The 17,245-nt window shown below is 37.1% G+C and overlaps 1 protein-coding gene across 8 annotated transcripts in view; it reads left to right on the top strand.

The window, feature by feature from the left end:
* RNF111 (ring finger protein 111) overlaps positions 1-17,245 on the top strand; it is an 89,620-nt gene that overhangs the window by 46,730 nt on the left and 25,645 nt on the right. For all 8 annotated transcript variants that reach the window (XM_070469221.1, XM_020882531.2, XM_020882526.2 and 5 more), the window contains exons 4-5: positions 2,754-2,917; positions 5,772-5,966. In XM_070469221.1, the coding sequence (XP_070325322.1) occupies positions 2,754-2,917; positions 5,772-5,966 (359 nt within the window). The remainder of the gene's footprint in view (positions 1-2,753; positions 2,918-5,771; positions 5,967-17,245) is intronic.

Raw genomic sequence — 17,245 nt, 5'->3', positions numbered from 1 at the left:
GTTGCTGGATCATGGCCCAGACCAGTTGAACCAGAATCTTAGGATTCAGTATTTTTTAAGCACCCCAAGTATACAATGAGAGCTGAGTCATTGCTCTAGATAAATATTGATTTTTACTTGGTGTTTTATAAAATTGAGTTTGTTTTATGATTCAGAGTTCACAAACTCCTGGTTTCTCATTGATACCAGTGATATTTATGCTTTTAGATTAGGACAACTTTGTATAAAACCTCTTTTAAAAATTTTTTGTCCTTCACTCAGTAATTTGTTATAAGCTCTGTAGTGAAAAATGAATGGGATATCCTTGTTTGTTTTGATAAATAATTGAAATGACATTGTCCTTTTGAGAATCACTTTGACCAAAAAAGAGAGAGAGAGAGACCCTAATACTGTATTCATTTTGGGCTTTAGATGGTTACAAATACTGATAAAGGAAGCAGTGAACTGCTCCTCTCTTTCATTTCATGCACGAAACTAATCTGTGGATGAACCTTAATTTTTGTGTTGGAATGAGTTTAGAAATGCATTTGCTTATTGTATTTTAATATTATTGATTGAAAAAAAATGTTCATGTTACAGTCATATCTAGAACATGCTTCTTTGCTTAACACTTTCTCATTGGGTACTGCTCTAATGGCATGGAAGAGAGCACTCTATAACATATCCTTGTTTAAATTTAAATGATTTTCCCATACTTGAAGGAAAATTGATACTTCATGGTATATGCCATAGATACCTGTGACTGCCCATATTGCTTGATACAACATTAACTTGGTTTTTGTGAGCTATAATGATTATTGAAACTAAGAACCTGTTTTTTCATGGAATTGGAGAGCTTTCTTACCATGCAGATGTTTAAATACTCAAGCAAATGCATTTACATAGTGGTAGACAGTGCTCTTGAAAAAGACATATAAGCTCATTACTCATGTTTATTTTCCTTCTGGTTACCTAGAACATAACTTTGTCACTTCAACTGGCTCCTCGCCCCTCCTCTAAGAGAGAATGTATCCATATTTCAGATCTCCTTGTGTCAGGATTTGACAATTGCCACTAAGGCCTCTTTGAAACTGTTCCTTATATATCAGGATTTTTGCTGGTACTTCACTAAACATTATATTTGGAGTTGGTACATCCTGTGAAGTTTTCACCAAAGTACTGCAATGACCTGGAAGTTTCTTCAGCTGTTAACAGTTTCTCAGAAATAATAGGCTGCTCAGTTTCATCAAAGACTCTTGGTTTCTCAGGAATTTTAAATGGTGATTGTTCTCCTTATCTAAAACTATTTTATCTTGAAGCATTTGTTTATCCTCATGCCTTAATATGTACAATTCTTGCTGGAATAAACTGTCTTTTTTTCTTTTTCTTTTTTTAATCTGTTTCTCAGGATTTAACCTCTATAGTCCTATTACTTGAAAATTTAATTTACAATTTGAAGTTCTTTCTAAACTTCTAGACTCTATGATTGCTGAGGCCATTTTCAGCTCAGTTTGAACTTTGGAGTTCTCTGAACTTCTCTGTATGAACTTTGAGTGATCAATTTCGTATGCAGATGACTACTTGTTAGTGGATCTGGCTCACTTTTTTCCATACATGCTGACATACATACATATAAGCATATAGGCAGGTTTTTTTTTTCATTTATTTTTATTAGTTGGAGGCTAATTACTTTACAGTATTGTAGTGGTTTTTGCCATACATTGACATGAATCAGCCATGGGTTTACATGTGTTCCCCATCCTGATCCCCCTTCCCACCTCCCTCCCCATTCCATCCCTCTGGGTCTTCCCAGTGCACTAGCCCTGAGCACTTGTCTCATGCATCCAACCTGGGCTTGTGATCTGTTTAACCCTTGATAGTATACTTGTTTCAATGCTGTTCTCTCAGAATATCCCACCCTTGATATAGGCAGTTTTATATTCATTTTGGGCAGGAGGAAAAACCAACTTTGTAGCAAACCCCATCTTCCTAAAACATTTATTTTTTTCTCCTTGGTTCCTGAGAACTGCATATTCTATATACCATCTCTCTGTACCTTTAATCCAGGTCATTACAGTGAATTCTTTACAAGTTTTTAAAAATAAAATATATGCCTGTAAGTAATTTAGTACAATACACATAATTAAAAGATGGTAAAAGGCGTTCAGTGTTGAGGGTTTGTAGTTATATTCCTTTAAAGCATAAAGTGGCCCAAACAATGATGTTATGTATAGCTGCCAAAGTATAGTTAGCTGCAGTAAACTAGCTACAACTATCCTTACTTCTCCTGATAGCAAGAAATCTCTCGTACTTCAAATCTCTTTTAGGACAGTCCCAGAAACAACTTGGTTCTGGGCTCCCAACGCTGAAGATCGTATGAATGTTATTAAATGTTTAGGGTGTTGATATTTTTGTTACTATATCTATGGTGAATAAGTTTAGGTATTAACATAAAATGTAAATGATTGATTATAACCCAGGTGACTATTCAAAGTACACCTTGAAAAGAGAGCCGCACTCTTGAAACAGAATCCTATATTTTACACCAATGATAGGCCTAGCATATTTTTCATTTTCTTAGGTCAGTTGGTTGGTGAACATTTATTAAATATTTAATTCAACAGATGTTTATTGAGTGCTCGGCATTATGCTAGTGATAATTTTAAATTCTGTTGTGATTATCTTTCTGGAGAATTCTTGCATGAAGAATTTCACAACTTGTTTTGTAAGAAAGGCTTATGATTTCTTAGGTGACTAAAAATTTTGTTATTTAGGTCTCGGTCAACCCTTGGACACAATAGATCTCACTGGAGCCAAGGTTCAAGTTCTCATGCAAGTCGACCACAGGAGCCACGGAACCGCAATAGAATGTCTACTGTTATACAGCCCTTGAGGCAGAATGCAGCAGAAGTCGTGGACCTTACTGTTGATGAAGATGGTAAGTTGGAATGCTAGCAGTGTGAAATTATGAAGACAGTTTAGTAAAATGAAATATCTTAATATGTTAGAAACCTCATTGCTTCTTATTATTGGTAATAATAATATGTCAATAATATATTATTAAATTACAGAGAAGTTGGCAGATATCCTAATGTTATTTTTCAATTGATAATATAACTCCAGTTTGTAAGTTGTGTCTAAAAGTTCTTTCTGGTTATTGTTTCACTGTTTGGTAGTTGTTTTCTTAGAAAAAAATTATTTTTACAAGTGGTAGTTTGATCTATCCTCAGACTTATGTGTTATTTTCATTTGTAATATTGCTGTTATACTTTAACTTTACTATGAAAAATAGAAACAACAGTTTTAAAATACAGAACAGAAAAGCAGTGTAACTGAGTTTAAATGGTTAATACTAGTTATTTGAGATGTTGAATTTGCTTTTATAAGTTACGTTATCTTTTAGTGTAATATGGTTAGTTTATGTGCTGCTTAGCTTTAGTGTTTCGTTTTGGCTTACAGGGCTTCTATAGCTCAGATGGTAAAATACCTGCCTGCAATGCATTAGACCCTGTTCAATCCCTGGGTCAGGAAGATCCCCTGGAGAAGGGAATGGCAACCCACTCCAGTGTTCTTGCCTAGAGAATTCCATGGACAGACCATGGGGTTGCAAAGAGTTGGATATGACTGAGCGACTAAGACTTACACGTCACTTCTTTGGCTTACATACAGCTATACCCAAGTAACTGAGGAAACAATGCTAGAGTTGGAAAGCAGAGGTTAGGAAATGTGGTAAGCAAGTATGAATATATGAATACATTTGTGAATTTTCCCTCAAATTGAGAATTATCTTCAGATACTGATAGTTACATCTTAGAAGGAAATGGTCGGCAACTCTGCTTAATGAACTGTGGTAACCTGAATGGAAAGGAAGTCCAGAAGGGAGGAGATATATGTATATGTATGGCTGATTCATTTTGCTGTACAGTAGAAGCTAATACAATATTGTAAAGCAACCATACTCCAATAAAAAATAAATTAAAAAGAAGCCCTCAATCATAATGTCCTTAATACTTGGTAAGCCATATATGGATTGGATTCTTTACCATCCGAGCCACAAAGGAAGTCCATTAGTTTTGGCAGTTAGCTATAAATTAGATAAAGAATACATTTGTTAGGTCAGAAGAGTTAGGGGCCTTGTGCAATCAACTCTAATATTGGCTGTTGGCAGTTTGGATGATCATAACTTTCAGAGTACCAATACTTTGGAGTTAACATGTTTATGAAGAGAGAATTTATGCTCATTGTCTGCATTTCAGTTAACAATGTCTTGGTTTTTATTTTGGAACTACCATAAATCGTCTGTAAGAAGTGGTTAATATAATAGGGATTTATTAAAGATTATCCAATTAAATATCGATGACTCTTTTGGAAACTTTTTGTGTTTTCCTATGTGACACCTGCCATCTAAGTAACTTTTTAATCCACTTGAATTTAGTTCAAACAGAATACTTTTATGTTAAAAGTATTGCAGTGATTAGTAGATAGACTCCCTTCTCTCAGTGGAAGGCTTCCATCTTACTAAAAATAAATCTAAAACATAAGTTTAGTTAGAACAGTGGTTCTTACCTAGTGGCCGTTTTTTGTGCCTGGAGACCTTTGGCAGTATCTGCACACTTTTGATTCTCAGAGTGGAGGGAGAGTGCTACTAACATCTAATGGATGGAGGCCAGGGGTGCTGCTAAACATCTTATGATGCAAAGGATAGCCCACCTCTAAGCCACCACCTCCAATCTAGAATTATTCAGCCAAAAAAGTCAATACCTCTGACTGAGAAACTGAGATAAACTATTGGCAAATAAACAGAAGTTCCTTCCTCTCCCTTTTAAGTTTAGGCAAATATATTTCTTTAAGCATCTGAAGTATAGGTTTCCGTATAGACTAACAGGCACTATTTGTTTTTCAGTGAGCAGTCTCCTGTACTGCATTGTATAGAATGGTTGTCTTCTCATTCTATTCTGTATCACTTTTAAATATCTTCTTTATAAGTCTAATTATTGTGACTATGCTTTGGACAGATTTATTCCCATTATTAATTATTAAAGTCATTTAATAATTAGAGTCTAAAATAGAACCCATTCATAAGTTAAGGTCTACCTGAAATTTCTTTTAATTTCTACTACAGAAACTTTCATTTTTATTAGAAAGCACTGATAAAAATATTTGCAAAAAATTGGGGGAAAACATACAAAAAGACATGTAAAAAATTAAAATATATTAAAAATCACAGCTAATGTTTATTAAATGACTTCCATTTGTAAAGGATCATATATAAGTGCTTCATATGTGTGATCTCTGTTCATCCTAACAACAGTTCTATGAAGAAAATTTTGTACTTTACTAGTTCTATAGACGAGGAAATGGAGAGTAGTTAAGTAATTTCTCCTAGATCAATCTGTCAGTGGTGAAATCAGAATTTCTATCCAAACCGTGTGACTCTAAAATCCATAGGTACCAGAGAAAGTACAATTTGTGTGCTGTGACAATGTGTGTGAACATAGCAGAGGGACTTTTACTTTACCTCTCTGTGATCAGAAAACTTACATGGTCCTTACCAAAACAAACTGTGTTAGTCCTTTGGATTATTGGAGTTTGCACATATATGTTTAAAAATACAGTAACGTTTCGTTTTAATGTTGATTTAACTTTACGAAAACTTTTCTTTTTAAACTGTATATTGTACTTATCAGAGGGTTCACATTTTAAGTTTAATAGCTATAAAAATATTAGCTTTTATTAAAATATAACGCGTTGCCCTGTTTTGAAATGCTAAATAAACATTTTGTATTTTGTAGAACCTACTGTAGTACCAACCACTTCTGCGAGAATGGAATCACAAACCACAAGCGCTTCCATTAACAATTCAAATCCATCTACCTCTGAGCAGGCCTCTGATACTGCTTCAGCTGTCACTAGTAGCCAACCCTCCACAGTGTCAGAGACTTCAACTACTCTCACAAGCAATAGTATGACTGGTACTTCTACAGGAGGTATGTTTAAAAAATAAAAAGGGGCGGGGAAGGACTGTTTGTTAGAAAAAGAATGGTTGTTATTAAGATTTTAGCCATGTTAGCAAGAGTATATTCTTAGAATAAACATCATATGTTAACAAAGTGGTCTCTATTAGAATTAGACTATGACTTCATATTTGAGTTCCTGTGTGCTGTTACCAGAGTATTATAGCTCAACTGAAAGAGATGGGGGAGAATTGAATGGCTGACACCAAAAATACAGTTAACAAAAGATAAAAATGAATAGGACTTGATCAAAATTTAAAATTATTGTACATTGAGGGTAATTATAAGAAAGTGAAAAGATAGCCTACAGAATGGGAGAAAATATTTGAAAATCATATATTTGAGAGGGGTCTGGTATCCAGAATTGCAAAGAACTTGCACAGCTTAACAGTAAAAAGAACCACCACCCAGTTTTTAAATGGGCAAAGAATGTACATAGTCATTTTTCCAAAGAAGAAGGTCATTTATATAAGTGACCAAAAAGCACATGAAAACATTAGTCATTAGGGAAATGCAAATCAAAACCAGAATGAAATTCCACTTTACTCCTACCGGGATGCCTATAATTGAACAAAACAAAGGCAAGAAACAGGAAATCAGAAGATGACCGGTGCTAATAAGGATATTGAGAAATTGGAAGCTTTATTAACATCTGGTAGGAGTTTAAAATGGTAGAAGACACTCTGATGGTTCCTTAAAAAGTTAAGCACGGAGTTACCATAAGACCCAAAAATCGACTCTTAAATATGTATCCAAAAGAATTGAACGTAGGAGTGGGAGTTTTAAGAAGCTTGACAATGTCTATTTCCTCAATTTTATTGTTTATTTTTTGGTGTCATGTCTCAGAAGCTATTGCTTAGTCCAAGGTCTCAAAGATTTACTCTTATGTCTCAAGAGTTTTATAGTTTTAAAGAAAGGGAAAAATAAATGCAAGAAGGGCCCCCTGGGGAGTTAACGTAATATGCTGGTGCTGATTGTGTGCAGTATGAAGCTGATGGTCTTCTCACTAGTTCTAAAACAGTTTCCTTCTTGCAACAACACATTGTTTCCTCCTTCATCCCTAGGAGTTTGGGATTAAAATATACACATTTTGATATATAAAGCAGATAACCAACAAGGACCTATTGTGTACCTCAGAGGAACTATACTCGGTATCTTGTAATAATCTATAAGGGAACAGAATGTAAAAAAAGAGTACGTGTGAAAGTGATGTGTGAAAATGTTAGTCGCTCAGTCATGTCCAACTCTTTGTGACCTCATGACCGTAGCCCACCAGGCTTTCTCTGTCCATGGAATTCTCCAGGCATCTGAGCCACCAGGGAAGCCCACCCACTCCACCCCCCAGAAAAGAATGTATATATGTAAATAACTGAGTCACTTAATACCTGAAACTGATACAACATTGTAAATCAACTATATATCAATAAAAATTTTTAAAGAGCAAGTTTTATAGTTTTAGCTTATGGATTATCTCTTAAGTTTCAGTTAGCAGTGCTATCTCTGGTTCTTTCCTATCAGCTGTTTGACTAGGTCTTAAACTAGCCGTTTTTCTCTTCTGAATGATGGCACAGAGATAGGAACTTGCTGTTTACTAACAGAGACATCATAGACCCTATAGATTGTAGATTGCCTCTATCACCAGTAATAATAGTAATCACCATTAATAATGAAACCACCGTATATTTTATATCAGTTTTTTTTTTCTTTTAATAATATGTTTAATTCTTCTATCCTTATAACTTAACATTGAGCAGATTGGAAAACGGCTTGTGTCTGGTTTAGATCTCCCTTCCCTGGAAACTAAAGGGAGGAACCTTGAGGAAACAAGGAAGTTTCCTAGGGGAATCTTTTAAATACTGCATTTTTTGAAAAATAAAATGTAGGCAGAAGTGAAATGGGTTTTTATTTCATTTATTGATTGCATACGCTTTTCTGGTTGCATTCTTTTTTTTTTTTTGGCTTGAAATGATTTCTTATTTATTTATTTATTTTTCCATTTATTTTTATTAGTTGGAGGCTAATTACTTTACAACATTGCAGTGGTTTTTGTCATACATTGAAATGAATTGGCCATGGATTTACATGTATTCCCCATCCCGGTCCCCCCTCCCACCTCCCTCTCCACCCCATCCCTCTGGGTCTTCCCAGTGCACCAGGCCCAAGCACTTGTCTCATGCAATCCAACCTGGGCTGGTGATCTGTTTCACCCTAGATATACATGTTTCGATGCTGTTCTCTTGAAACATCCCACCCTCGCCTTCTCCCACAGAGTCCACAAGTCTGTTCTATACATCTGAGTCTCTTTTTCTTTTTTTGCATATAGGGTTATCGTTACCATCTTTCTAAATTCCATATATATGTGTTAGTATCCTGTAATGGTCTTTATCTTTCTGGCTTACTTTGCTCTGTATAATGGGCTCCAGTTTCATCCATCTCATTAGAACTGATTCAAATGAATTCTTTTTAATGGCTGAGTAATATTCCATGGTGTATATGTACCACAGCTTCCTCATCCATTCGTCTGCTGATGGGCATCTAGGTTGCTTCCATGTCCTGGCAATTATAAACAGTGCTGCGATGAACATTGGGGTGCACATGTCTCTTTCGGATCTGGTTTCCTCAGTGTGTATGCCTAGAAGTGGTATTGCTGGGTCATATGGCAGATCTATTTCCAGCTTTTTAAGGAATCTCCACACTGTTTTCCATAGTGGCTGTACTAATTTGCATTCCCACCAACAGTGTAAGAGGGTTCCCTTTTCTCCACACCCTCTCCAGCATTTATTGCTTGTAGACTTTTGGATAGCAGCCATCCTGACTGGCGTGTAATGGTACCTCATTGTGGTTTTGATTTGCATTTCTCTGATAATGAGTGATGTTGAGCATCTTTTCATGTGTTTTTTTGCCATCCGTATGTCTTCCTTGGAGAAATGTCTGTTTAGTTCTTTGGCCCATTTTTTGATTGGGTCATTTATTTTTCTGGAGTTGAGCTGGAGGAGTTGCTTGTATATTTTTGAGATTAATCCTTTGTTGCTTCATTTGCTATTATTTTCTCCCAATCTGAGGGCTGTCTTTTCACCTTGCTTATAGTTTCCTTTGTTGTGCAAAAGCTTTTAAGTTTCATTAGGTCCCATTTGTTTATTTTTGCTTTTGTTTCTAAAATTCTGGGATGTGGGTCATAGAGGATCCTGCTGTGATTTATGTCAGAGAGTGTTTTGCCTATGTTCTCCTCTAGGAGTTTTGTAGTTTCTGGTCTTACACTTAGATCTTTAATCCATTTTGAGTTTATTTTTGTGTATGGTGTTAGAAAGTGTTCTAGTTTCATTCTTTTACAGGTGGTTGACCAGTTTTCCCAGCACCACTTGTTAAAGAGGTTGTCTTTTTTCCATTGTATATCCTTGCCTCCTTTGTCGAAGATAAGGTGACCATAGGTTCGTGGATTTATCTCTGGGCTTTCTATTCTGTTCCATTGATCTATATTTCTGTCTTTGTGCCAGTACCATACTGTCTTGATGACTGTGGCTTTGTAGTATAGTCTGAAGTCAGGCAGGTTGATTCCTCCAGTTCCATTCTTCTTTCTCAGGATTACTTTGGCTATTCGAGGTTTTTTGTATTTCCATACAAATTGTGAAATTATTTGTTCTAGTTCTGTGAAAAATACCGTTGGTAGCTTGATAGGGATTGCATTGAATCTATAGATTGCTTTGGGTAGTATAGCCATCTTGACAATATTGATTCTTCCAACCCATGAACAAGGTATATTTCTCCATCTGTTTGTGTCCTCTTTGATTTCTTTCATCAGTGTTTTATAGTTTTCTATGTATAGGTCTTTTGTTTCTTTAGGTAGATATACTCCTAAGTATTTTATTCTTTTTGTTGCAATGGTGAATGGTATTGTTTCCTTAATTTCTCTGTTTTCTCATTGTTAGTGTATAGGAATGCAAGAGATTTCTGTGTGTTAATTTTATATCCTGTAACTTTACTGTATTCGTTGATTAGCTCTAGTAATTTTCTGGTAGAGTCTTTAGGGTTTTCTATGTAGAGGATCATGTCATCTGCAAACAGAGAGAGTTTCACTTCTTCTTTTCCTATCTGGATTCCTTTTACTTCTTTTTCTGCCCTGATTGCTGTGGCCAAGACTTCCAAAACTATGTTGAATAGTAGTGGTGAGAGTGGGCACCCTTGTCTTGTTCCTGATTTCAGGGGAAATGCTTTCAATTTTTCACCATTGAGGGTGATGCTTGCTGTGGGTTTGTCATATATAGCTTTTATTATGTTGAGGTATGTTCCTTCTATTCCTGCTTTCTGGAGAGTTTTAATCATAAATGGATGTTGAATTTTGTCAAAGGCTTTTTCTGCATCTATTGAGATAATCATATGGTTTTTATCTTTCAATTTGTTAATGTGGTATATTACATTGATTGATTTGCGGATATTAAAGAATCCTTGCATTCCTGGGATAAAGCCCACTTGGTCATGGTATATGATTTTTTTAATATGTTGTTGGATTCTGTTTGCTAGAATTTTGTTAAGGATTTTTGCATCTATGTTCATCAGTGATACTGGCCTGTAGTTCTCTTTTTTTTGTGGCATCTTTGTCTGGTTTTGGAATTAGGGTGATGGTGGCCTCATAGAATGAGTTTGGAAGTTTACCTTCTGCAATTTTCTGGAAGAATTTGAGTAAGATAGGTGTTAGCTCTTCCCTAAATTTTTGGTAGAATTCAGCTGTGAAGCCATCTGGTCCTGGGCTTTTGTTTGCTGGAAGATTTCTGATTACAGTTTCTATTTCCTTGCTTGTGATGGGTTTGTTAAGATCTTCTATTTCTTCCTGATTCAGTTTTGGAAAGTTATACTTCTCTAAAACTTGTCCATTTCTTCCAAGTTGTCCGTTTTATTGGCATAGAGCTGCTGGTAGTAGTCTCTTATGATCCTTTGTATTTCAGTGTTGTCTGTTGTGATCTCTCCATTTTCGTTTCTAATTTTGTTAATTTGGTTCTTCTCCCTTTGTTTCTTAATGAGTCTTGCTAATGGTTTGTCAATTTTGTTTATTTTTTCAAAAAACCAGCTTTTAGCTTTGTTGATTTTTGCTATGGTCTCTTTAGTTTCTTTTGCATTTATTTCTGCCCTAATTTTTAAGATTTCTTTCCTTCTACCAACCCTGGGGTTCTTCATTTCTTCCTTCTCCAGTTGCTTTAGGTGTAGAGTTAGGTTATTTATTTGACTTTTTTCTTGTTTCTTGAGGTAGGCCTGTAATGCTATGAATCTTCCCCTTAGCACTGCTTTTACAGTGTCCCATAGGTTTTGGGTTGTTGTGTTTTCATTTTCATTCATTTCGATGCATATTTTGATTTCTTTTTTGATTTCTTCTATGATTTGTTGGTTATTCAGAAGCGTGTTGTTTAGCCTCCATATGTTTGAATTTTTAATAATTTTTTTCCTGTAATTGAGATCTAATCTTTACTGTGGTCAGAAAAGATGACTGGAATGATTTCAATTTTTTTGAATTTACCAAGACTAGATTTATGGCCCAGGATGTGATCTATTCTGGAGAAGGTTCCGTGTGCACTTGAGAAAAAGGTGAAGTTGATTGTTTTGGGGTGAAACGTCCTATAGATGTCAGTAAGGTCTAGCTGGTCCATTGTGTCCGTTAAAGTTTGTGTTTCCTTGTTCATTTTCTGTTTAGTTGATCTATCCATAGTTGTGAGTGGGGTATTAAAGTCTCCTACTATTATTGTGTTACTATTAATTTCCTCTTTCATACTCGTTAGTGTTTGCCTTACATATTGCGGTGCTCCTATGTTGGGTGCACATATATTTATAATTGTTATATCTTCTTCTTGGATTGATCCTTTGATCATTATGTAGTGTCCATCTTTGTCTCTTTTCACAGCCTTTATTTGAAAGTCTATTTTATCTGATATGAGTACTGCGACTCCTGCTTTCTTTTGGTCTCCGTTTGCATGGAATATTTTTTTCCAGCCCTTCACTTTTAGTCTGTATGTGTCCCTTGTTTTGAGGTGGGTCTCTTGTAGACAGCATATATAGGGGTCTTGCTTTTGTATCCATTCAGCCAGCCTTTGTCTTTTGGTTGGGGCATTCAACCCATTTACATTTAAGGTAATTATTGATAGATATGGTCCTGTTGCCATTTATTTTGTTGTTTGGGGTTCACGTTTATACCACCTTTCTGTGTTTCCTGTCTAGAGAAGATCCTTTAGTATTTGTTGAAGAGCTGGTTTGGTGGTGCTGAATTCTCTCAGCTTTTGCTTGTCTGTAAAGCTTTTGAGTTCTCCTTCATATCTGAATGAGATCCTTGCTGGGTAGAGTAATCTAGGTTGTAGGTTATTCTCTTTCATTACTTTAAGTATGTCCTGCCATTCCCTTCTGGCCTGAAGGGTTTCTATTGATAGATCAGCTGTTATCCTTATGGGAATCCCTTTGTGTGTTATTTGTTGTTTCTCCCTTGCTGCTTTTAATATTTGTTCTTTGTGTTTGATCTTTGTTAGTTTGATTAATATGTGTCTTGGGGTGTTTCGCCTTGGGTTTATCCTGTTTGGGACTCTCTGGGTTTCTTGGACTTGGGTGGCTACTTCCTTCCCCATTTTAGGGAAGTTTTCAGCTATTATCTCCTCGAGTAACTTCTCATGGCCTTTCTTTTTGTCTTCTTCTTCTGTGACTCCTATGATTCGAATGTTGGGGCATTTCACATTGTCCCAGAGGTCCCTGAGGTTGTCCTCATTTCTTTTGATTCTTTTTTCTTTTTTCCTCTCTGCTTCATTTATTTCCACCATTTTATCTTCTAACTCAAAAACTCAGAGTGTTTTTGATCTCATTTATTTCATTATTAATTTTTAATTGACTTTTTTTTATTTCTTCTAGGTCCTTGTTAAACCTTTCTTGCATCTTCTCAATCTTTGTCTCCAGGCTATTTATTTGTAACTTCATTTTGTTTTCAAGATTTTAGATCATTTTTATTATCATTGTTCTAAATTCTTTTTCAGGTAGATTCCCTATTTCCTCCTCTTTTGTTTGACTTGGTGGGCTTTTTTCATGTTCCTTTACCTGTTGGGTATTTCTCTGCCTTTTCATCTTGTTTAGATTGCTGTGTCTGGAGTGGGCTTTCTGTATTCTTGTGGTCTGTGGTTCCGTTTTATTGTGGAGGTTTCACCCAGTGGGTGGGGTTGGACGATTGGTTTGTCAAGGTTTCCTGGTTAGGGAAGCTTGTGTCAGCGTTCTGGTGCGTGGAATTGGATTTCTTCTCTCTGGAGTGCAGTGGAGTGTCCAGTAATGAGTTTTGCGATGGGTCTTTGTGTTAGGTGTGACTTTGGACAGCCTGTATGTTGACACTCAGGTCTATATTCCTGCGTTGCTAAAGAATTTGTGTGGTATGTCTTGTACTAGAGCTTATTGGCTCTTGGGTGGTGGTTGGTTTTAGCGTAGGTATGGAGGCTTTTGGATGGTCTCTTATTCCTTAATGTTCCATGTAGTCAGGAGTTTTCTGGTTTTCTCAGGTTTTGGGCTTAAGTCTTCTGCCTCTGGATTTCAGTTTTATTCTTCCAATAGTCTCAAGACTTCTCCAACTATACAGCACTGATAATAAAACTTCTAGGTTAATGGTGAAAAGATTCTCCACTGTGAGATACAACCAGAGAGATTCACAGAGTTACATGAAAAATCGGAGAGGGAGGAAGGAGATAGAGGTGAGCAGGAGGAGAAAAAGGGGACTCAAGAGGAGAGAGACAGATCTACACAGTTATCTGTTCCCAAAGTGTTCTTTGTAGCCCAGACACCCACAAAGATTCACAGAGTTGGATTGGGAAGAGAAGGGGAAAGGAGGAAATAGAGGTGTTCTGAGGTAGAAAACAGAGAGTCAAAAGGGGGAGAGTAATCACCACACTCCTGAATAGAAATGGGAACTGAATATTGGATTCTTAAATGTCCAAAATTTATATCACATACTGAAAAACAAAAGATTAAAAATCTAGTTTAGAGGTTAGACTCTTTGAAATACAATATTTAAAAACAAAAACAAATTTAGAAATGTATATGAAGTTTGGTTTAAAAATAGGGTTTCTCTCTCTCTTTTTTTTTTTGGCAAGGTTATAGTGAAATGAAAATGAAAATTAAGGAATAATAGAGGAGTATTAGAGGATTTTAAAAGGAAATAGAATTGAAAAACAAGAAAAAAAAATTTTTTTTCCTAATTAAAAAAATCATAAAAATATATGAAAATGAAAGTTGAGGAGTAATGGGGGAGTAATAGGGAATTTTAAAAGAAAATAAAAGAAAAAATTTTAAAAAAAGGAAAGAAAAAAAATTTTTTTTAATTAAAAAAAAATACATATATATCTAGGAATTTCTCTGGAGTTGTTGCGGTCAGTATAGGTTCAGTTCAATTTCAGATAGCTCCTCTTTCCAGTTTACACTTCTAGATATCTATAGGCCCCTTCCGGTGTAGTTGGTGTTACCTTCAGGGATTTTAATCTGTTGCACCGGTCCTTTCTGAAGCGGTTCCCTTTGTTTATTTTGGCTTCTCTTCGGTGTCTAATTTCCGCCCTGACACAGGCGGGCTGAGGTGATCTCTTATTTAGGTTCGCTAGTTCAGTTTAGTCCTGCTACGGGGAGGGCGGGGCGCTGCAGACAGATACCGCTCCGTGTGGCTAGCACTCACGGGCCACACTGGGTTTGCCCCGCTCACGGGTGTCAGTGCTTTCCCCGTCTACACTGCTCAGGCTCCCGGCTGCTCTATATGGAGCGGGCCCTGCGTTGAGTGCGGTTCCAGTTTTCGGGTACTCCACAAAAGCGCGGATTCGGTTGCGCCTGCGTTTTGTGCCTTCCCCGGCCTGAGCGGCCCAGGCAACCAGAGGCTTGGGCGTACTCTGCCCGGGTGCAGCGCGCCTTTTCTCTCCGCGTCGAGCGGCCCAGGCAGCCAGAGGCCTGGGCGCACTCTCTCCGGGTACGGCGCGCTTTTCCCCTCCGCGACCCCAGCACACGCCGCCAGTCGGGTCTCAGTAAGTTTTTAGATAGGAACCAGGGGCCTGTTTGCAGTGTGGGAGGGGGTGGCTTCTCAGGGGCTGAGTTTGCCCTTTTCCCCTTCCCCCTGCCTCCTACCTCCAGCGGGGATGGGCCGGCTCTTCTCTGGACTTTCTCAGTCCCTTTGTTTTGCGAACCGCAGGCAGTGTGTTCCGGCCGGTTAATTTTGTCCCACCGTTTAAAACAAGCTCCCTCCGATTGCTCTCAGGGTCTTCGGGCCGGTCCTTACCCTAAGCAATGCCGCCGGCTCCTCTCCATTCCGCCCCCGCTTTTTGCTGGCGGGTGCGGGCGTCTGGGGTACTTTTCTGCTGGGAGTTGCTTTTAGGCACGTAATCTGTGGGCCTTATTTAATTTTTCCTCCCAGTTAGATTGCCGAAAACTTCCCCCAGTCCCGCCAGTGCGAGGGTTTCCTGGTGATTGGAAACTTCCTCTATTAAGACTCCCTTCCCGGGACGGGTCTCCATCCGTAGCTCTTTTGTCTCCCTTTTTATCTTTTATATTTTGTCCTACCTCCCTTTGAAGACAATGGGCTGCTTTTCTGGGCGCCTGATGTCCTCTGCTAGCGATCAGAAGTTGTTTTGTGAAATTTGCTTAGCGTTCAAATGTTCTTTCGAAGAATTTGTAGGGGAGAAAGTGGTCTCCCCGTCCTAGTCCTCCGCCATCTTGGCTCCTCCCTCCTGGTTGCATTCTGTACCTTATGTTTATCTAGATGTTTTGTGAAACAGTCCCAACTTTATTTCAAGACAACTTTGAAATAAAGACAACTTTGAAACAGTCCTAACTTTATTTAAAGAAAACTTTATCTCAGTGCTTTTATTTATGTACTTATTTTTTAACACCCTTGTTTAGTTAGGATTCACATTTAATCTATTAAGTAGTAACATAATTGCATGAGTGGACCTTCTCCATGATATTTATTCTATCTTTTTATGATGGCCTTTTGATAGACTTAATCATGTTACATTTCTCTAGACTAGGAGAATCTTGTTCAAGACCAAGTTGTTCCTCTGTATAAATCTGATAAAAGCACATACAGATAGTCAGACTATATTAGGAGCATTCAGTTCTGCTGGCTCATTTCCTTCCAGGACGGTAGAATATCATTTATCTATTTTCTTCACATCCTGTCTTTACTTTGCACCTTCTTGCATATGTCCAACCTTGAATCACTTGAGCCATCTAGCTTCTTTCTTATCCAGGTTTCTAAATGGGGCTGATAAAAATCATAGAACCATGCAGATCGGTGCCTCCTGAATTTATGAAATCAAATCTTGGGCTGTTGGTAATAAGTTGTGATAGTATGATATACCTCAGTTAGTTCCCTTCCCTTTCCTTCCCCTCAGTGTCTATTCCAAAATTGTCTTATTTTTCTTAAGACTCTTATTTCTGGGGGTGGAAAGAGGATTAAAAAAATAAATGAAGGTTCTCATGCATGAATACGTGTAACTTCCAGCCCCTTTATTAAAAACTTTTGTATGTAAAAAAAAAAACCAAAAAACTTTTATATGTTTATACCTATCCATATCTCCTCACTGCTGGTCTCTTAACTCCCTTCCTGTAGCTTCCAGTTTCTTTATCTTTGCTCTGTATCCTTTTTTGTGTCCTTGACCTTGTTTTAATCTTGCCTGTGTGTTAAGCATCTGTGCTGGTTTCATTCCTTTCATACATGTACATGTGCATTTGTGTTAACTCTGTGTACACCTAAGGGATCTTCTTCACCTTAAACTCCTTCTTTTAACTTTGACTCCTTTTAAAACAAACATGGTGTTTAAAAATCTGGCAGTAAATTTTCCCCTCATCTTCTTTTCTCCCAGAACTCTATTCTCATCTCTGTTTTCACTGATCCATCTCATAACTGTAGGTGTTTTCACTTGCCACCAGTAGTCAATGACTCACCATTTTGTGCTTCCAGAGTGCTCTCCTTGTTTTAAATTTTTGTATCCAGCTTCCTCTCCTCTGGACCATTCTGCAATCACCTCAAACTCAGCATGCCCCCAGTCAGCTTATCATCTGTGTGATTTCTCAATGTGTTCCTAGCGTATGCATACGTATCTTTTGTATTCATTTATTCAGCAAACTATTTATTGATTGCATGCTATGTAGTAGGCACAGTTCTAGGCACTGGTAACACAATATAAAAAGAGCTAACAATTGTAGCAGATAATACTAGCTAACACCTGTGGAACTCATAATATTGGTTAATAATTTCTTTATAGTAGTGC

This window comes from Odocoileus virginianus, chromosome 6 (genome assembly GCF_023699985.2).
Source record: "Odocoileus virginianus isolate 20LAN1187 ecotype Illinois chromosome 6, Ovbor_1.2, whole genome shotgun sequence".
Classification (NCBI taxonomy): Eukaryota; Metazoa; Chordata; class Mammalia; order Artiodactyla; family Cervidae; genus Odocoileus; species Odocoileus virginianus.
Note: the sequence above shows the minus strand (reverse complement) of the source record. Positions and strands in the feature narration are given on the sequence as shown.